Source organism: Stegostoma tigrinum, chromosome 5 (genome assembly GCF_030684315.1).
Source record: "Stegostoma tigrinum isolate sSteTig4 chromosome 5, sSteTig4.hap1, whole genome shotgun sequence".
NCBI classification, from domain to species: domain Eukaryota; kingdom Metazoa; phylum Chordata; class Chondrichthyes; order Orectolobiformes; family Stegostomatidae; genus Stegostoma; species Stegostoma tigrinum.
Window position 1 is genome coordinate 65,374,800 of NC_081358.1, and position 21,716 is coordinate 65,396,515.

At 41.2% G+C, this 21,716-nt stretch overlaps 1 protein-coding gene across 4 annotated transcripts in view; it reads right to left on the reverse strand.

Moving 5' to 3' along the window:
- The window catches only part of tgs1 (trimethylguanosine synthase 1), a 72,086-nt gene that overhangs the window by 7,619 nt on the left and 42,751 nt on the right, over positions 1-21,716 (reverse strand). For 3 of the 4 annotated variants that reach the window (XM_048528619.2, XM_048528618.2, XM_059646042.1), the window contains one exon: positions 13,588-17,050. In XM_048528619.2, the coding sequence (XP_048384576.2) occupies positions 16,779-17,050 (272 nt within the window). In that variant the 3' untranslated portion in view covers positions 13,588-16,778. Of the gene's footprint in view, positions 1-11,933; positions 12,013-13,587; positions 17,051-21,716 lie in introns of those variants that run through there. The other variant, XM_048528617.2, reaches the window with a different exon arrangement.

Consider the following 21,716-nt stretch of genomic DNA (forward strand, 5'->3'; position numbering starts at 1 on the left):
CCCAGGTGAACTGAAGGTTGGGGTGGAAGGTGTTGGTGAAGTGGATGAACTGTTCGAGCTCCTCTGGGGAGCAAGAGGTGGCGCCGATACAGTCATCAATGTACCGGAGGAAGAGGTGGGGTTTGGGGCCTGTGTAGGTGCGGAAGAGGGACTGTTCCACGTAACCTACAAAGAGGCAGGCATAGCTGGGGCCCATGCGGGTGCCCATGGCCACCCCCTTAGTCTGTAGGAAGTAGGAAGTTCACCTGGGCCATCTCCAGCACATCCCTCACCTTCCTGGACCTCTCAGTCTCCATCTCAGGCAACCAGCTTGTAACTGATGTCCATTTCAAGCCCACCGACTCCCACAGCTACCTAGAATACACCTCCTCCCACCCACCCTCCTGCAAAAATTCCATCCCCTATTCCCAATTCCTCCGCCTCCGCCACATCTGCTCCCACGACAAGACATTCCACTCCCGCACATCCCAGATCTCCAAGTTCTTTAAGGACCCCAACTTGCCCCCCACGGTGATCGAGAACGCCCTTGACCGCGTCTCCCGCATTTCCCGCGACACATCCCTCACACCCCGCCCCCGCCACAACCGCCCCAAGAGGATCCCCCTCGTTCTCACACACCACCCTACCAACCTCCGGATACAACGCATTATCCTCCGACACTTCCGCCATTTACAATCCGACCCCACCACCCAAGACATTTTTCCATCCCCTCCCCTGTCTGCTTTCCGGAGAGACCACTCTCTCCGTGACTCCCTTGTTCGCTCCACACTGCCCTCCAACCCCACCACACCCGGCACCTTCCCCTGCAACCGCAGGAAATGCTACACTTGTCCCCACACCTCCTCCCTCACCCCCATCCCAGGCCCCAAGATGACATTCCACATCAAGCAGAGGTTCACCTGCACATCTGCCAATGTGGTATACTGCATCCACTGTACCCGGTGCGGCTTCCTCTACATTGGGGAAACCAAGCGGAGGCTTGGGGACCGCTTTGCAGAACACCTCCGCTCAGTTCGCAAAAAACAACTGCACCTCCCAGTCGCAAACCATTTCCACTCCCCCTCCCATTCTCTTGATGACATGTCCATCATGGGCCTCCTGCACTGCCACAATGATGCCACCCGAAGGTTGCAGGAACAGCAACTCATATTCCGCCTGGGAACCCTGCAGCCATATGGTATCAATGTGGACTTCACCAGTTTCAAAATCTCCCCTTCCCCTACTGCATCCCTAAACCAGCCCAGTTCGTCCCCTCCCCCCACTGCACCACACAACCAGCCCAGCTCTTCCCCCCCACCCACTGCATCCCAAAACCAGTCCAACCTGTCTCTGCCTCCCTAACCGGTTCTTCCTCTCACCCATCCCTTCCTCCCACCCCAAGCCGCACCCCCCGCTACCTACTAACCTCATCCCACCTCCTTGACCTGTCCGTCTTCCCTGGACTGACCTATCCCCTCCCTACCTCCCCACCTACACTCTCTCCACCTATCTTCTTTACTCTCCATCTTCGGTCCGCCTCCCCCTCTCTCCCTATTTATTCCAGTTCCCTCCCCCCATCCCCCTCTCTGATGAAGGGTCTAGGCCCGAAACGTCAGCTTTTGTGCTCCTGAGATGCTACTTGGCCTGCTGTGTTCATCCAGCCTCACATTTTGTTATCTTGGAGTCTCCAGCATCTGCAGTTCCCATTATCTCTGATACATGCATTGTATGCCTTGTCTAATAAAATAATCAACTAGATTTGCTGTTTGTCCACTGGAAAAAAATAGTAAAAAATAGATGAAAGCAAGCTGTGTAGCAACAGAATTGAAGGCCTTTTAGGTGTGCAAATAATCAAGAATGAATGTGAACAGTAAGTGTTTTGATTTTCATAGCCAGTACATCCCCATGGAGAATTAAACGTCAGAGTTAATTCCTATATTTATCTACGTAAGGCTTCCTCTTTCTATAATGTACAAATAATAACAAAACATTATATATTTAACTCAAAAAATCATTTAATGGAATCAATGTAACCATCTACTTTGTACTTGAGTTAACATGGAGAATCGAAGAGGAGCTAGTTTGGGTACAGACTCAACACATTCTGGAAGGAAAAAAATTAACGGCAACTAAACAGAAGATTGCTTGTATGATGATTTATAAAAATTAAAATAAAACATGATGTGGAGGTGACAGTGTTGGACTGAGGTGGACAAGTCATGAATCAGATGACACGAAAGAACAAAGAACAGAAAATTACAGCACAGGAACAGGCCCTTCGGCCCTCCAAGCCTGCGCCGATCGAGATCCCCTGTTTAACCTGTCATCTATTTTCTAACGGTCTGTGTCCATTTGCTCCCTGCCCATCCATGTACCTGTCCAAATATATCTTAAAAGACGCTAACGTGTCTGTGTCTACCACCTCTGCTGGCAATGCATTCCAGGCACCCACCACCCTCTGTGTAAAGAACTTTCCACGCATATCTCCCCTAAACTTTCCTCCTCTCACTTTGAACTCATGACCCCTAGTAATTAAGTCCCCCACTCTGGTAAAAAAACTTTTTGCTATTCACCCTGTCTATACCCCTCATGATTTTGTAGACCTCAATCAGGTCCCCCCTCAATCTCCGTCTTTCTAATGAATATAATCCTAATCTACTCAACCTCTCTTCATAGCTAGCACCCTCCATACCAGGCAACATCCTGGTGAACCTCCTCTGCACCCTCTCCAAAGCATCCACATCCTTTTGGTAATGTGGCAGCCAGAACTGTACACAGTACTCCAAATGTGGCCAAACCAAAGTCCTATACAACTGCAACATGACTTGCCAACTCTTGTACTCAACACCCCGTCCAATGAAGGAAAGCATGCCATATGCCTTCTTGACCACCCTATTGACCTCCGTTGTCACCTTCAGGGAACAATGGGCCTGAACACCCAGATCTCTCTGTTCATCAATTTTCCCTAGGACTTTTCCATTTACTGTATAGTTTGCCCTTGAATTTGAACGTCCAAAATGCATCACCTCACATTTGCCCAGATTGAACTCCATCTGCCATTTATCTGCCCAACTCTCCAGTCTGCTGTAATCGCTGACAGTCCCCTTCACTATCTGCTACTCCACCAATCTTAGTGTCATCTGCAAACTTGCTGATCAGACCACCTACACCTTCCTCCAAATCATTTACATATATCACAAACAACAGTGGTCCCAGCACAGATCCCTGTGGAACACGACTGGTCACAGGTCTCCAATTTGAGAAACTCCCTTCTACTCGTACTCTCTGATTACTCTCTCAGATTATAGACTTTCAAATTTATTTGAATCACAAGTTTTTGGAGTGTTGTCCCTTTGTCAGGTGGCCTGGAACCATAAAAGGCAGGCAACTTACTTTGAGCAGTTTTAATGCATTTAGACCATAAGAAGTGGCTCATTCAGCCTAGAGATTGCTCTGCATTCAATGAGATCATGACTAATCAGAGAACCCTTAACTCACTCTCCTACTTTTATTCCAGGATCCTTGATTTTACTGATGAAAAATTTGCCTGTCCTGGGCTTGAGAATATACTTAACCCAGCCTCAACAGCCACCTGTGGTAAATAATCCACAGATTCACTATCTTCTAAAGAAATTCTTCCTCATCTCTGTCTTAAATGGGTGGTCCTTTGTATATTATGCCTTCTGGTCCCAGCCTCTTCCAGAAGGGGAAGTAACCTCTTGACACCGACACTGTCAAGTCCCCCAAAAATCATGTATGTTTCAATAACATTGCCTCTCATTCTTCCAACTTCCAACCAGTACAGGCCCAAAGCTGTTCAGTATTTCAACTGTTGTACAGTTTTAGGAAAACCTTTTTACTTTTATATTCCACCATTTTCTATCATACACCAACTCATGCCTTTCGGACGTTGAACAGACTTTGAGAGTGAGGAGATATCTTACGTTTTGCAGAATTTCTAGTCTCTGACCTGATTTTCACATCACAGCAAATGTATGGCTGCTAAGTATCTAGACAATGGGCTTTTGTGATGGAGGATTCAATGATGGCAGTTCTGCTGTATTTAATAGGGAAGTGGTTAGTCACTTTTTTTGGAGATAGTCATTACCTGACACTTACGTGGTGTTACTGTTATTTGTCAGCTTTCAGCACCGAAAGTTGTAAATCAGAGACAAAAATAGAAATTGCTGGAAAAGCTCAGCAGATCTGGCAGCATCTATGGACAGAAATGAACATTTGTGTTTTGGGTCAAGTGACCCTTCCTCAGAACTGATGGTAGCTAGGAAAAATGTTGGTTTATATGAAGAAAATAGGGTGGGGTAAGAGGGTAACAAGTAAACAATAGGTGAAGATAGAGCCCAAAGACACAGGGCAGCAGTGGGACAGACAAAGGAGTAGATAACGATCTGGCTACAAGGGTGAATAACTATTAGTGGGGGCTGTTAGTGGCTAACAATGGTTGTATGTAATAGGAGACATGTGATAACAAGGACTGGTGTGTGGGATTTGGGGTAAGGACATGGGAAAGCACAAGCTCTAAAGTTATTGAACTTGAAATTGAGTCGGGAAGGCTGCAGGGTCCCAAGGCAGAAAATAAGGTATTGTTTGGGAGTGAAGGAAGAGTGGACCAGGGTGTCCAGAAGGGAACAGCCCCTGTGGAAGTCCAAAAACGGACAGGTGCAAATATGTATCTGCTGGTGGCATCTCACTGGAGGTGGTGGAAATGGTCCTCTGATACAGTTTTATTGCTTGGAGTGCACCAGTATTTGAGTTGCAAGTTGTATAGAACCTTGCACAATCATTCACAAACACCCTCACTTCTTATTTTATTTTGGAAAAGTCATTGATGAAGCACCTGAAGATGTTTAGACCTAATTGGGTTTCCTGAATAACTCCTACAGTGATTGCCCAGCAGAGGCGATTAGCTTCTGACCAATGCGACCATCTTATTTTATGCTAGGTGTGGCTCCAACAGTTGAAGGCCTTTCCCTTTGATTCACATTGACTTAATTTTTGTTAAGGTTCTATGATGCCAAACTCAGTCGAATTTTGCTCTGAGGACATGGGAAGTCGTTTTTAATTCTTCTCTCAACTTCAATTTTTTTTGTCCAAGTGTGCCGCAAGGATTGCTGTTGGGTTCACTGTTTTTTGTCGTCATTTGTCTAAATGTGAACATGGGAGGTATGGTTAGTAAGTCTGCAGATGACACGAAAACAGGAGGTGTAGTGGACAGTGAAGAAAGCCATCTGAGAGTACAAAGGGATCTTGACCAGATGGGCTAGTGGGCTGGGAGTAGCAGATGGAATTTCATTTAGATAAATGAGATTTTGTGTATTTGCAAAGGCAAATCAGGACAGACTCATACACTGAATGGTAAGGACTTGGGGACCATTGTGAACAAGGAGACTTTGGAGTGAAGGTTCATAGTTCCTTGCAAGTAGAGTTGCAGGCAGACTGGTAGTGAAGAATGCATTTGGTAGGCTTGGCTTTATTGGCCAGTGCTTTGAGTATAAGAGTTGGGAGGTCATGTTGTGGCTGTACAGGACATTGACTAGGCCACTTTTGGAATACTGTGTGCAATTCTGGTCTCCCTGCTAGAGGAAGAATGTTGTGAAACTTGAAAGGGTTCAGAAAAAATTTACAAGAATGTTGCTGGGATTGAGCTATAGGGAGAGACAGAATAGGCTGAAGCTATTTTTCCTGGAGTGTTGGAGGCTTAGGGGTGACCTTATAGAGGTTTATAACGTCATGAGGGGTATTGACAAGGTGAATATGCAAGGTTTTTTCCCTAGGGTGGGGCAGTTCAAAACTAGATGGCATAAGGTTAAGGTAAGTGGGGAAAAGTTTAAGCAAGACATAAAGGGCAACTCTGTCATGCAGAGGATGCGCATGTATGGAATCAGCTGCCAGAAGAAAAACACCACCCCCAGGCCTCCTACCCTCCCTCAACCTCTTCATCTCCAACTGCCGTCGAGACATTAACCGCCTCAACCTCTCCACCCCTCTCACCCACTCCAACCTCTCCCCCGCAGAACGGGCAGCCCTCTGCTCCAACCCCAACCTCACCATCAAACCCACAGATAAGGGAGGCCCAGTTGTAGTTTGGTACACTGACCTCTACATCACCGAGACCAAACGCCAACTCTCCTCCTACCGCCCCCTTAATCATGACCCCAACCCTGAGCACCAAACCATCATCTCCAATACCATCCATGACCTCATCATCTCAGGCGACCTCCCACCCACGGCCTCCAACCTTATTGTTCCCCAACCCCGCACTGCCCATTTCTATCTCCTTCCCAAAATCCACAAACCCACCTGCCCTGGCCGACCTATTGTCTCTGCCTGCTCCTGCCCCACCGAACTCATCTCCACTTATCTGGACTCCATTTTCTCCCCCTTGGTCCAGGAGCTCCCCACCTACATCCGTGACACGACCCATGCCCTCCACCTCCTCCAGAACTTCCAATTCCCTGGTCCCCAACAGCTCATTTTCACCATGGATGTCCAGTCCCTATACACCTGCATTCCTCATGCAGATGGCCTCAAGTCAAGGCCCTCCGCTTCTTCCTGTCCCACAGGCCCGACCAGTACCCCCTCCACCGACACCCTCATCCGCCTAGCTGAACTCGTCCTTTTCCTCAACTTCTCTTTTGATTCCTCCCACTTCCTACAAAGGGGGTGGCCATGGGTACCTGCATGGGCTCAAGCTATGCCTGCCTCTTTGTAGGTTACATGGAACAGTCCCTCTTCTGCACTTACACTGGCCACATACCACACCTCTTGCTCCGTTACATTAAAAAACCTCTCTGGTGAAGGGTCTAGGCCCGAAATGTCAGCTTTTGTGTTCCTGAGATGCTGCTTGGCCTGCTGTGTTCATCCAGCATCACACTTTGCTATCTCAGAAGAAATGGTAGAGGTTGGTACAATTACAATATTTAAAAGTCACCTGGATGGGTATGTAAAATAGGAAGGGTTTAGAGAGATATGAGCCAAATGCTGGCAAATGTGACTACATTTATTTAGGATATTTCGTTGGCATGGACAAGTTGTATAGCTGGAAACACACTCTTCGGTCCATTGCTGACTCTATAACATCGCCATTGGAATTGCACCCACTGAAAGTGCTGCATTCCAGAAGTTTCTTAGAATTTTCAAATCAAGTCTTAGTGTAGTTTCCATAAGCAAACAGAGACATTCACGGCACAAGACTTTAGTAGGTCATCAAAATCCTCGAATGAAAACCGCAGTTTCTGATAAATCATGATATTAAGGGAGCCAAAGAATGTTGCTTCCTGCAAATGAATCTCTCATGTACTGTATATACAAAGATTATTATTATATCAAAAACAATCATGCATTAACTAATTTAATGGTGAATCTTTTCTGAATCCAATAATCTGTGGATTGACTGAAGTCCGGACCCAAATTAATCTACACTTTTCTATTCAAACAAGAAACAAGCACAACATTAAAAACAAGAGAATAACGAGGGAGAAGGCAGAACCACGCAAGGCTAAAGGAGGGAAGGAACTTGTACTTGGAGGCAGAAGATGTGGGTGAGATCCTAAATGTATACTTTGCATTGGTATCCACCCAGGAGAAGAAAATGGAGGACAATAAGATTTGTGTGGAGGATGCTAATATGCTAGATTCTTTTAGGATCAAGAAAGAAGTGGTGTTCGATCTCTTGAAGAGCATTAAAGTGGATAAGTCGCCAGAGACCGACAGTATCTACGCCAGGTTCGTGAGATGGGTAGGAGAGGAGATTGCTGGGGCCTTGACCAAGGTCTTTGTATCCTCAATAGCCACTGTAGAGATCCTGGAGGGCTGGCATGTCACTAATGTTGTTCCTCTGTTCAGGGAAGTTAATAGTGATAATCCAGCAAACTATAGGCCAGCGAGTCTCACATCAATAGTTGGGAAGCTACAAAAGAGAATTCTTAGGGATAGGATTTACATTCATTTGGAAAATCATGGCTTACTAGGCCCAGTCAGTATGACTTTGTGCAAGGCAGGTTATGTCTTACTAAATTGATCGAATTTTTTCAAGGAGGTGACAGAGAAGATCAATGATGGTACAGCAGTGGATGTTGTCTATGCCATCTTGTGTTTTTCAAACTGGAAGTCAGTGGCTAGTGGTGTTCTACAAGGATTCGCGATGGGACCTTATCTGTTTGTAACATGCATAAATGACTTAGATGAAAATGTAGACGGATGGGTTACCAAGTTTGCAGACAATACAAAGATTGGACGAGTGTAGAAGGCTGACAGAGGATACAGCCAGATATAGATCAGTTGCAGATATGGGAGGAGAAATGGCAGATGGAGCTTAGTCCATGTATGTATGAGGTGCTACACTTTGGGAGATCAAATGTTAAGAGAAAGCATATAGTTAATGACAGGACGCTGAATAGCATTGATACACAGAGGGATCTTGGGGTTCAAGTACACAGGTCCCTGAAAGTGGCAAGCAAGTAGATTGGGTAGTAAAGTTGGCCCATGGCATACTTGCCTTTATTGGTTGGAGAACTGAGTACAAGAGTCAAGATGTCATGTTGCAGCTTTATAAGACTTTGGTTAGGCCACACTTACAACATTGCATTCAATTCTGGTTGCCACATTTCAGGAAGAGTTTGGACTCTTTGGAGAGGGTACGGGAGAGGTTTGCCATGATGCTGCCTGGACTAGAGGGTACGAGGTATTAGGAGAGGTGAAACAAGCTCAGGCTGTTTTCTCTGGAGTGACAGAGGTTGAGGGGAGGTTTGTTACAAATCTATAAAATTATGAGATGCATAGACAGTGTTGACAGTCAGAATCTTTTGCCCAGAGTTGAAATGTCTAATGCTAGTGGACATGCATTTAAGGTGAGAAGGGGAAAGTTCAACGGAAACGTGAGAACCACTTTTTCTTTAAAAACACAGACAGTGGAAGGAGTCTGGGACACACTGCCATGGATGTTGGCTGAGGCAAATACAATCAGAGCATTTAGGGTTTTTAGATAATCACATGATTAAGCAAAGAATGGAGGAATATGGACCAAGGGCAGGCAGAAAGGATTAGTTTAATTTGGCATAACATTGTGGGCCACTCCGTGCTGAACTGTTTTATGTTCAATGTTCTAAAATTTATACCAGGAAGCACAATTAGGTTTTCAAAAAAAAAGTATAATGGTACTATTCTGTAAATCTAATCAGAACAACAAATTGGTTAAACTTATTGAAGACAGAGAATATTTTAAATGTTTTGTAGACCAAACACTCAACTTGCTCAGTCAATTAGATTCTCAACCGGAAATAGATAATTGTTTGCACAATAGCAGCACAGGGCTGTGGCTTCCCTTCCCAGACAGAGAAAATAGTTTCTTTCTGATAATATTGGAGATAGCATTTGTCTTGTACAATTACAGTTTTACGACAATATATTTTAATCTTGGAAATACATTAAGCATTTGGCCAGATCCCAGGTTACTAGATAAAACCTTAAGGTATGAAAGAATGTTGTATGTTATATACTGCACAATCTTTTGCAATAAGACACCAAAGAAGGCTCATTATAAAATCAGAATTAAATTCCTTGATGTGAGGCATGTGACAATTGTGCTCAACTGTACGTATAATAATCACGTGCAAGATAATTTTAAAAGTGGGAGTTTATGCAATTCAGAAGAAATAAAATCAAGAATAAAACAAAACGTAAGATGGAAAAAAAAATCTATGCTAAAACTTCGCTTAATGTTCTCTCAGATCTGCTGCAACTCGAGACATAATAGCAGACATCAATTTTGTTTTTTTCTGGCTGTGCAGCTACTGCAAAAACATAGGAATAGAGAGCAGCACAGACAACTTCTGCAGATTGGATATTAATTCTAATTAGTAAATGCAATTTATTTCAATTATTTTTTGAAGAGTGGTGTTAATCAGAGATTTTTCAGTGCTGCAAGTGCCAGGGGAGGCGGCAATGGCCTAGTGGTATTTTCACCAGACTGTTAACCCCGAAACTCAGCTAATGCTCTGGGGACGCAAGTTCAAATCACACCATGGCAATTAATTCCAGTTTTTTTTAAGAAAGAGTCTAATGATGACCATGAAAAACATTGAGTTTTTGTCCTTCCTTTAGTTGATGGGAAATGTTCATCCTGGAGACCAGTTACTAGTGGTGTACCACAAGGGTCGGTGTTGGGTCCACTGCTGTTTGTGATTTTTATAAATGACCTGGATGAGGGCGTAGAAGGATGGGTTAGTAAATTTGCAGACGACACTAAGGTCGGTGGAGTTGTGGATAGTGACGAAAGATGCTGTAGGTTGCAGAGAGACATAGATAAGCTGCAGAGCTGGGCTGAGAGGTGGCAAATGGAGTATAATGCAGAGAAGTGTGAGGTGATGCACTTTGGTAGGAGTAACCGGAAGGCAAAGTACTGGGCTAATGGTAAGATTCTTAGTAGTGTAGATGAGCAGAGAGATCTCGGTGTCCATGTACACAGATCCTTGAAAGTTGCCAGGGGTTGATAGGGCTGTTACGAAGGCATACAGTGTTTTAGCTTTTATTAATAGAGGGATCGAGTTCTGGAACCAAGAGGTTATGCTGCAGCTGTACAAAACTCTGGCGCGGCCGCACTTGGGAGTATTGCGTACAGTTCTGGTCACCGCATTATAAGGATGTGGAAGCTTTGGAAAGGGTGCAGAGGAGATTTACTAGGATGTTGCCTGGTATGGAGGGAAGGTCTTATGAGGAAAGGCGGAGGGACTTGAGGCTGTTTTCATTAGAGGGAAGGTGGTTGAGAGGTGACTTAATTGAAACATATAAAATAATCAGAGGGTAGATAGGGTGGATAGGGAGAGCCTTTTTCCTGGGATGGTGATGGCGACCACGAGGGGGCATAGCTTTAAATTGAGGGGTGAAAGATATAGGACAGATGTCAGAGGTAGTTTCTTTATTCAGAGAGTAGTAAGGGAATGGAACGCTTTGCCTGCAACGGTAGTAGATTCGCCAACTTTAGGTACATTTAAGTCGTCATTGGATAAGCATATGGACGTACGTGGAATAGTGTAGGTTAGATGGGCTAGAGATCGGTATGACAGGTCGGCACAACATCGAGGGCCAAAGGGCCTGTACTGTGTTGTAATGTTCTATGAAATCTGCTATTTTTACCTGGTCTGGCCTACATGTGATTCCAGACCCACAATGTGATTGGCTCTTAATTGCCTTCTGGGCAATTAGGGATGGACAATAAATGCTGGCCTAGCTATTGATCCTTCATCTGAAGAATAAAATTAACTTATCACACTTGTGCACTTAAAATCATTATTGAGCATAATAACATCAAGGACAGCATGAATGAAAAGTAAAATCTGCTCTTAATCTGAACAATGCACCTGAAAACAAATAAATCTCAGAAGAACCCTCGTGGAGGTACCATTGGAAACCCTTCCATTCCCTTCAAGATGCACCACCATTCATGGCAAGGAACCTAACCTACCAGAAACCATCTGAACTCTTGCAAGTTTTCTGAGGTTTTCTAATTATTTTCAAGAAAGCAAGTCTCCATAAACAGTACTAAAACAAATAAATGACAATGCAGACTTTGGACTGAATCAGTATACAGCTGCCATCTGGTGGAAATACCAGATAAACCAACTGTAAAGATAAAAAAATTTAAGACAAGAATTTTCAATGAAAGATGTAACAATGAACACAGTGCAATTATTTCAGCCACAGCCATAGTTTTAACAACTTTAAATAATAAAATACACGCTTCACTATTAGTTTTGATGACAATAATTGAAGCTTCTATGGAAAACTGATCATTCCTGGAAATAAATTTAATTTTCGTGTTGATTGAGAACTCTCCTTGGATCTGTTAAATTTATTTAATATTGATTTGAATTTTTTTGTTTTAAAAAAAGCAAAACAAATAATGAAGAACACAAATAGAAAAGGGAAATTGATCTTACCTGTTCTACATCAGCATTGCGAGGTAAAAAATAAATTATGTTTGGTGAGATCTTCTGGGAAAGTGCAAAGATTTTACTGGTAACAAAGTCAAGGCAAAATAAAGCATGAAGCAGCTTGAAAGAGAAAGATCAAATGAGCTGAAATGTGTTTTTCATCAAGTGTAAACCAGAAACAGATCTGAAGCAGCACCAAAACTATAAAATAATAAAATAAACCCTGGAAATTTACAGAAGGGATGAGAGTTTAGGCATACAACGAAAACTTCAAGATTTTTAATCTTTAGATTACCAGAAGTTTGTTTTTGTTCCATTCTTTTAGCATTTCAAGTTTATGTTCTCAATGGAATACTCAAAAGAATGGCTGCAGCTTGTGAAAGTTGAAAATTTGGAGTTATTCCTGCAGTTCTCTCTCTACAGCTTACTTTCCTTGACTTATTTTGTGATTAAAGTAAGCAATTTTCACACTGGTTACTGTTTGAAACATATAGGTTCACCAAGAGATTTATTGTTCGTTAGGAGGACATTTGGGTTTATACAGCTCTGAAAGTCTGTATCCATTTACCATTTATCTAAATGCATCTTGAAATCATTGATCGCCTCTGCTTACATCAACCAATCTGCTGCTCAAGCTTGCTTACTCACTTAAATATTTTGATGAGGCTGCATTCCTCTCATTTCCTTCCCCGTTTTAGATTTGAACCTGGATTGTTGAATTTCTCATTCAAAACATATGAATTAGGAACAGGAATAGGCCATTCAGCTTGCATCTGTTCTGCCATTTACTAAGTTTATAACTAACCTTTCGCTCCTTTGTGGTATGATCCCAGTTGATCCTGTTGGACAAGTCAAATACTGGATTAAAAACTAGCCTGATAACTTTATTTTCCATTAGTTTGTGAAAGCTGAAAATTTAATTAACAGAATTTTTTTTGTAAGCAAAATCAAGCTGAGCTGTTCAAATATTGAAGAAAGTTTGTATGCTTCTCAAACTAAACATTTCTGCTGACAAGAATTATTCTCTGAATTCCTAGGGGACAAATTAATCTTGCTTCTGTATGCAAGTTTGGTGACTTCTGAACTGAATTTAAAATGAAAGCGCGCTCAAAGCTAGATTAAATTGAAGTTTAAATAAAACTGACAGCCTACATGTTGACACCAGTTATTGTACACAACAATATAAACATTTTTCCATTAACATCAGGGTTCTGCAGTCACCTGCATTTGGAAAATACTGGATTCGGTCACTATTTCAGATGGACTCTCACTTTTTCAAAACGTAAGAAGAAAAACCTTCACACAAATAACCAACACCCATCGCTTCCATTTTGAAATACAGATTCCAAAAAGGATATTCACATGTAAAAATTGTATACTATTCATTATAGAGAGTTTTGAGAAGATTTGTAGCTCAGGTTGAGGTTCTGGATGTGAGTTTGCTCGCTGAGCTGGAAGGTTAGTTTTCAGACGTTTCGTCACCATTCTGGGTAACATCATCAGTGAGCCTCCGACGAAGTGCTGGTGTTATGTCCCGCTTTCTATTTATCTGGTTACCTAACCAGATAAATAGAAAGCGGGACATAACACCAGCACTTCGTCGGAGGCTCACTGACGATGTTACCTAGAATGGTGACGAAACGTCTGAAAACTAACCTTCCAGCTCAGTGAGCAAACTCACATCCAGAACGATTCATTATATTTGTTTCTCATGAAGCTATTTACCTTTGTCTTAAATATATTCAGACTCTGCTTCCACTCTTTTTCTCAGCTTTTTTCTGAGAATCTCCAACTTATATGGTGACACCTTTTTAAAATAGTATCCTGCAGTTCTGGTTTCTCCCATTGGTGAAATTTCCTTTGCATATTCCCTTGGCAAGGTCCTCCAGAATCATACATTGCACTGATTTTATAATTTCCAGTGACCTGTCCTAGTGCTAGCTTATCCTATCTTTCCTCATAAGATAACCTGTACATTCCAGATATTAGATAAATAAATCTTTTCTGATATACTTCAAATGCATTTACAGCCTACTTAATTAAGGAAATCGATACTGTACACAGTACTCCTGATGTCTTCTCAGGAGGCAAGTGTCAGCCATGGTTCTGAGGTAACAATCACCTGCCAGTCTGAAAATTATTGGCTCAAGTCTCCGTTCCAGGAATTGAGCATGACTGACATTGCACTGCAGCACTGAGAGGGGGCTGCACAGCCAGAGGCACTGTCCTTTAGATGAGATGTTAAACCAATGCCTAATCTGCCTTTAAGGTGAGCTGAAAAATACCACAGGCTTATTTCAAACAGTTGAGTAAAGGCCATAATCTTCTCGCTTCTGATCTCCTTCTACATATGGTCCCTTCCTTCCACCAGAACTTTACAGTGTCTGAGTCCTGCATCCTCTACTTGTATTACTTTACTACTATTGCTGGGTTTCAAAAGCCTATAAACCAGTGACCCTTTCCATTTGTCAGGTTGTGGTCAGGATATTAAGATGAAACATCTTAAATTCAGCAGGATTTGAGGAAATCTGTTCTCTTAGCTCTGAAGGCAAAACAGCACCTCAGATATTTCTTTATAAATACTGGGTCACTAGATCCTTCAAACTGAATGTGATTGCAGCAGCTGCAATACTTCACTAGCCAACATCAATTAACTTTAGGCGAACCACAATTGGAGCATACAAATTTCTGCCATTTGCCTTAGTGATAAACTAATCGGCCACTAAAAAGGAAAAGGACAGCAATTGGTTTAGCTATTCATCCAAACTTAAGTTTTATTATTCTTGGATTTTTAAAATGGATTTTAACAACTATTTTCTGACGATTGGATAATTGCAAGAGCCTGGGCTCCTTGAACACAACTTCCATTGGATTACCATGCCTGCTTCACTTGCAGTCACATCTCCTGTCACTGAACTGCAGCCCAAATTTCAATTTCCACCATCTAGCCTGACTGCCTAAACATGTTTAATGACAGTTTTATTTTGCCAAAGTAACAACCATAGTGGATTGAGGAGATCCAGTAAATGTAGCATACTTGGATTTCCAAAAAGACATTTGATAAGATGCTATAAAAATTGTCATACAAAAGAAAGAGCACATGGTGTAGGGTTAACAAATCACCACAAATATTGTCCAGCTAACACACAGCAGACAGTGGTGATAAACAGATTTGTTTTAACGAGTGAAGTGGCCAGTAGTGCTGGGTTCTCGAGTATTTCCAATATCTATCAATGATTTGGATGAGGGTGACAAATAAATGGAAGCTACATTTTCCAATGACACCAAAGTAGCTTGTCAAGAGGAAGTAGAGTGTTTGAAATGCAAGTCATCAACAGGGAGGTAGAAATACAAAAGGATATGGACAAGTCGAGGGAGTTGAAACAATTGGCAGATGGAGTAAAGTGCGGATAAATATTTTGGCAGGAAGAACAGAAAAGCAGTATACTGTTTAAATGGAGAGATCTTGGGGTCCTGGTACAAGAATCACAAAGTTGGTGCGCAAGTACAGCATGCAGATTAGAAAGTCGCCATTTATTGGAAGAAAAATGGATTGTAAGAGTAACAAGGTTATACAGCAGGATGTTGGTGAGATCACATCTGGTGTTTTGGTCACAATATCTGGAGAAAAAAATGCTATAATTGCTTTAGAAGCAGTTTAGAGAAAGATTGCTCAACTTATTTCTGGGATGAAAGGCTTAATATTATGAAGAAAGTTTAAATAAGTTAGGCTTACATACATTGGCGTTTGGACTGAGAGGTGGTCTTTTTGAAATATACAAGATGTAGAAGGCTACTGGGTAGAAGGGACACCTTGAGGACGATTCCCCGGGGGAAATTAAAACCAGGGGATGTATGTTAACAAAGAGGTCTCCCTCTTTGACTAGAAATAAAGAGACTTTGTTTTCTCTCAGAGGGTCATCAGAATGTGGAATTCTCTTAAGCAGAAGGTAGGGGAGGATGTATCTTTAAATTTATGAAAAGCTGACTCACATTAATATTTTGATATTAAAGAGAATCAATAGTTTCAGTAAGCAGTCAGGATAAGTGGAGCTGAGTCCACAACCAAAACAGCCAGGATCTTAGTGAATTGCGGAGTAGGTTCGAAGGGCCTTCACCTTTGTTCCTAAGGTGGCCTGCACACATCTAATGGGTTTTTGAGACGTTAATCGGGAAATCAGTATCTGTGGTAACACCAGGACTCTGGGGACAAGAATGCAGTAATTATGGAAATGTGTACAGCAGACAGTGGCAAGGAGCAAAAGTAAACTTATTCCTGGTTTCACACACTATTGTGCACAACGAAAACAACCAGTTATTCCAATTCATGACATGTGCAACATTGGAAAGTGCATTTGCACAGATCCAATGATGGAGCTCTGATGTTATCCAGGTCTGTAATTAGGACTTTCTTTAAGGGAAGGCAGGTTTGTGAGAGAGATGGAAGCAATAAACATGCAAGCAGGGCAGATTTGATGTGAACAAACATACACAGGAGGAGTCAGGTAGCAGCAGAAGCCATGAGCCAGGAGTTTCCGCAGCAAAACAAGTGCCCCATAATGGCGCCAATCAGGTTTCAGAGCCCCATGTCAGATCGGTGAGAAATAACTTTAAAATGAATTCTACAATGCTAAACAAAAATGTAGACCACCATAAACTGTCCGTGTTAAAGTGAAACGGTGTTGAAATGGGGTTGAACTGTAGTTTATACTCAAAAATGGCAAGTTTCTAGCTTTTCATTTCCTGCACGTTCTTGATGATCAATTGTTTTGTTATAGCATTACAACTTATAATGCTAATCAAAATTGACAGCCATTCAAAAAAATTCAATCTAAGTATTAACAGACTTAATTATTCTACTATAAAGATATATTTTAAAACGCTGAACACAAGGTTTGAAGGATATCCATCAAGAGACATCATAGTCTTCAGGTCAAAGATTTTTGCATGGACATAATCAGGGCCTCCCCATGGAGGGCTGAGGAACACAGCATCAGCCTTTAGGTCAGAAGCCAGCAGCATGAAATCGCCAAGGATAAATTCAATTTGTTCAGACACTCCATAGACTCTAGCATTGTTTTGTGCAAGATCTATTTTCACAGGATCAATATCAACAGCAATCACTGAAACAAAAAGAAAAGGTTGGTTAGCAAATATATAAATTGCACTCTCCTGATCAAGGAAGTTTACAGGTAAACTAAAAATAAAAATAAAAAATTATCAATTGTATCTACAATAGATATTCTTTGAAAAGCATACAAAAGCTACGTACAATTGCAAGGCAACAAGAAAAATCTGGAAATAATGCTCTTTTAAGAGATTCATGCCATGTACCTTGGTTAGGCACTTGATCCAAGTCCACCTTATAAAGACATCTATTTCTGGGCCATGTTTTAGTTATTAAATGTATTAAATATATGGAGTACCAGTTCTTCCAGCATTCAAAATTTAAATGAAGGCAAGTTCTTGGTCAGGAACCATGGTGAAAGCAATAGGATTTTGCCAGCTATTTTCCACAGGTAATTTCAGCCCAACACATTTTTCTCTGATTCAAAATGAGCTAGCTCCTCAATGCCCAATCTCAGTAAACCATCAAATAGCCTGTACAAGTGGATGAAAATGATCCCATGGCACTCTTGCAAAGAAAACCAGGCAGGTTTGCCTTGGTAGCCTACACAATGTCACTTAAGCAACATTGCTTAAATAGATGGCTTAGTCACTATATTTGTCACTTGTGGGATCTTGTGTGTAAAACAGGTGACACATTTCCGACATTACAACAATTACTATACATCAATAAAGTACTTTTTTGGTTCCAGGTCATGTACGTACAATTTGATCTTTCTTTTATCTTTATCCTAGTACTGCTTTGGGCATGCTGTTTTCAAAGCTACACATGAAATATCTTCGAAATTTTGTCACTGTTCAAAAACATTTTAAAAATGTTCTCATTGGTCATCAAGACACTACTTCCCCCTCAGTTAAACTTTAACCTGGTTTCAAATTAATGAAAAAGTTCAATGTATCAATCAGACATGTCTTCAGATGGAGCACTTTGATATCTACTTTGAATTATCCATCCAAGTAATTGTTTTACAGGTTTAGCCATCTGGATCTTATTTAAAGCAGTGTGAGAATGAGTTGAAAGAGTTTGAATTAAAGAAGCGCTGATCTGTAAAGAGTGACTCAATGAACTGTACAAGATACTGATCTCTTTTGAAGTGTACTTTGCATACAGGTATTATTTTCAGTTACAGTTTTCTTATTTTAGGAGGAAGTGCAAGGCTTTTCCAATCAGGACGTTTTCCAAATTTCATCCGGGCACACGACACTAGAAAGTTTACAGAAGTGCAAAACATTTGTGCAAAACTGATTTATGTTCTCCAAAACAATTCTTGTGCAGGAGGTCGAAGATAATGTATAAATCATCAGAATCTTAAGAAAGAGACTGTGCTGTCAACAGAAATCTGTTATATGCACACTCAACGGACATCAATGTGAATTAGTTAAAAGAATAGAAGAAAATGCTATTTGGCATTCAAGACACTCTGGTTTTTAAAAAATATAAGACAAAATTGATTTACAATGACAGTTATGGATGAGGAATGCATTCAGTATTTGTTTTTACACAAAACTGATTTCCATTTACCTCTGATTTAATTCCATGAGAGGCCGGTATCCCGTCATGAAGTCACCCTTTATTTACACACGGCGAGTCCTTGACACTGATACAGCTCCCTCAGAATGAGCTCTCAACGAACAGGATGTCAGTCAGCCAGGGCTCCTTAATTGGGCCAGATTAAAAGTCCCAATCAGGGAACTCATTCTATGAGGTCCACATGGCTGACCTTGTTACAATCACTACAACCCCCAACGGAGCAACTAAATACCTTTAAGGGTTCCTTTCTTGTTTTAACCTCTACTTTGCTGCCAGTTAGACAACGATTCTATACACAGATAGTTATTTTGAATGACAGATGCTTTTGATCAACAATCTTGAGATTTGGCCTCAGCACTTTGTGCCATCACTTCTTTACCCTACAGTTATAGTTTAATTAAAACATCCTCCACTTGCTCCAGTTCTCATGGAATAACACAATTAGTTCTCCCATGGTTTAGGCCAAAGAACACAAGGATATAGCAATTTTTCCTAGCATTACCAGTGATTTCCTTTCTATAAGCATGGAAAGTTTCAGTTTCTGCAGCTTATGAAGTACTATTTATTCAACTGACCAAGATAGAGAGATGATTTACTGGAAAACTGCAGCTATGGGAATAGCTTACATGGACGGGAGTTGTTCTGTTTCTCACAGAGGCTTCTGGGAAAATTAAGTGATGTATATAATTGTTTTTTAGAAAAAGAGAGGGGTTTTGATGGAGTGAACAGCAAAATCTCATTTCCCTTAAGAGAGGACAATGCAGAACATCAATTTAATGTCACTGGCAGAAGGATGAGAAGAGAATCGAGGAGAATTTTATTTTAAATCAGAGGATGGTGGTGGAGCGAAGAAGGTTAATCACATTTCAAGGTACTTCAATAAAAAATTTAAGTGCTGAAATCTACAAGGCTACAAATCAAGAGCTGGGAAGTAGTACCATAGTGGTTAGCGGTTTTGTCATATAATACAGGGAGACAACGGCGTAGTGGTATTATCACTGGACTGTTAATCCAGAGACCCAGATAACATTCTGAGTATCCGGGTTTGAATCTTGTCACAGCAGATGGTGGAATTTGAATTCAATAAAAAGTGGAATTAAGAGTCTAATGATGACCGTGAATCCATTGTTGATTGTTGGAAAGATCCATCTGGTTCACTAATGTCCTTGAGGGAAGGAAACTGCCATTCTTACCTAATCTGACCTACATGTGACTCCAGACCCACAGCAATGTGACTAACTTTCAACTACCCTCTGGGCAATAAATGCTGACCTAGTCAGCGACACCCTCAACCTGTGAATGTAGAAAGAAAAACTAACAGACTGGGCCAATTGTTCTTCTGTACTGTAAAACTATGATTTATTGAGAGATTGTTAGAAAATGCTAGTGTCAAAATAAGAACATACATGATTCACACAACAATATTAAAACAGTACTAGGAAATCTCCAATAACAAAATGCAAAGGGATTGGTGATTAAGCTTTGTCTTCAGGTGAAAACAGATAATAGGTCAGAGACCAATTTGAATTTACTGCAGTCTCTATTTTAAAATTATATATGCTGTTAATGTTTGTCAAAGGATTTAAAAATTCTGACAATTTGGGAATCCAAAATATAGCTTCTGAGCAGTTGTAATGCAAAGTTAGGGTGTTATCACTGGTGAGATGATGGAACACCACGTATGATTACAATGAATAGTTTCCCACTATGAATAAAAATGTGGAGGCAAGATTAAGGCAGAGGTTTTAACCCAGACAAGTTATATCTTGGGACATGCTGAACGATACCTGAATCATCACGGAAGACAACTTGCCCCCTTGTTGGAAACGGTGCTGATCTTAGAACTGTGACAGTGACCATTCCCATCAAGTATTTGCCTCTAGCTCCTTACAAGGATCTCCCAGAGGGATATCCAGGATCTCTTAATCTAAAAACCTACAAATGAATTAGGCAAGTGTCTCATGGGTCATTTTAAGGGTCAACAGTTACATAAATTTCATCTGTGATCCTGTCAGAACGAGCAGGCACTCAGGCTTGCATTTCTGGCCAACTTCCTACAGATTCCGTGTCAGACTTTTTAATTAGGAGTTTTCACTCCATCAGTGTGCAGCTGTGACACAACTGTGAAAGTGTATTGATGCAACTTTGCACAACATTTTAAATGTTTTCATGCTGCAGCAGTCAAGCTTTAAACCTGCAAGTGCAGATAATTATGAGGCTTGAGAATTTGGCAGATTCTTACTTCAAACCATCTCTGGACAACTCAATTTGGCATAACGTAGTCAGTCATTGATAGTCCCAAGTAATGTTTATCATAACTTGTATTCTTCCTCTGGCTCTTGCTTAAAAACACAGCTTTGGAATTCTTTATCAGAAAATCTCAAGACCAAATGATTTTTAGATAATGGATATTGGGGTTTCACTATAATCTATTCGGGTCCTTTGCAAAAAAAATCTTAAGTCCAAGCAAAGCTTTTTCCCTCAAAAGGCCTGAACTCTGCATGTCTACAGGTTCCTTTGGGTTCGCTTCTAATCAGGTCTTTGGTTTTTCAGCCTTTCTGGTTTTAAGACATACAGACAATGGATAATGAAATCACCGTTTGTGACTTAAAAAGTTAGGGAGAGCATTAAAAGTAAGGAAAAAAACCTAATTGTGCAAGGACAAGTCAGAAGAATAGTCAGAACAAAAAGAACAGCAAAGAACAAATAAATGGTTTATCATGAGGAAGAAATTGGAGTATGAGAAGAAACTAAATAGGAAAGTAGAAACAGACAGCAACAGTTTCAGCAAATATGTGAAAAGGAAGAGACTAATTAAACTGAGACCAGGTCCTCCAGAGAACGAGGACGAGGAGTTAATAGCAGACAAAATGAACAAATTTTGCTTCTGTCTTCACTTGAGATGATATAGTTAAATTAGATATTTTTTGTGTATGTCTGGAGGTTGAAGGGAGGGAAGAATTTGGTGAAATATAGTAACCAGGGAAGCAGCTTTGAGCAAACTTGAAAAGCTGCAGGTTGATAAGTCTCAAGTTGCTGATTCCCGGGTCTTAAAACAGTTGGCTTATGAGTAGCTGATACATTGGTGTCAATTTCCCAAACATTGTTAGTCTGGAAATAGCAAATATAAT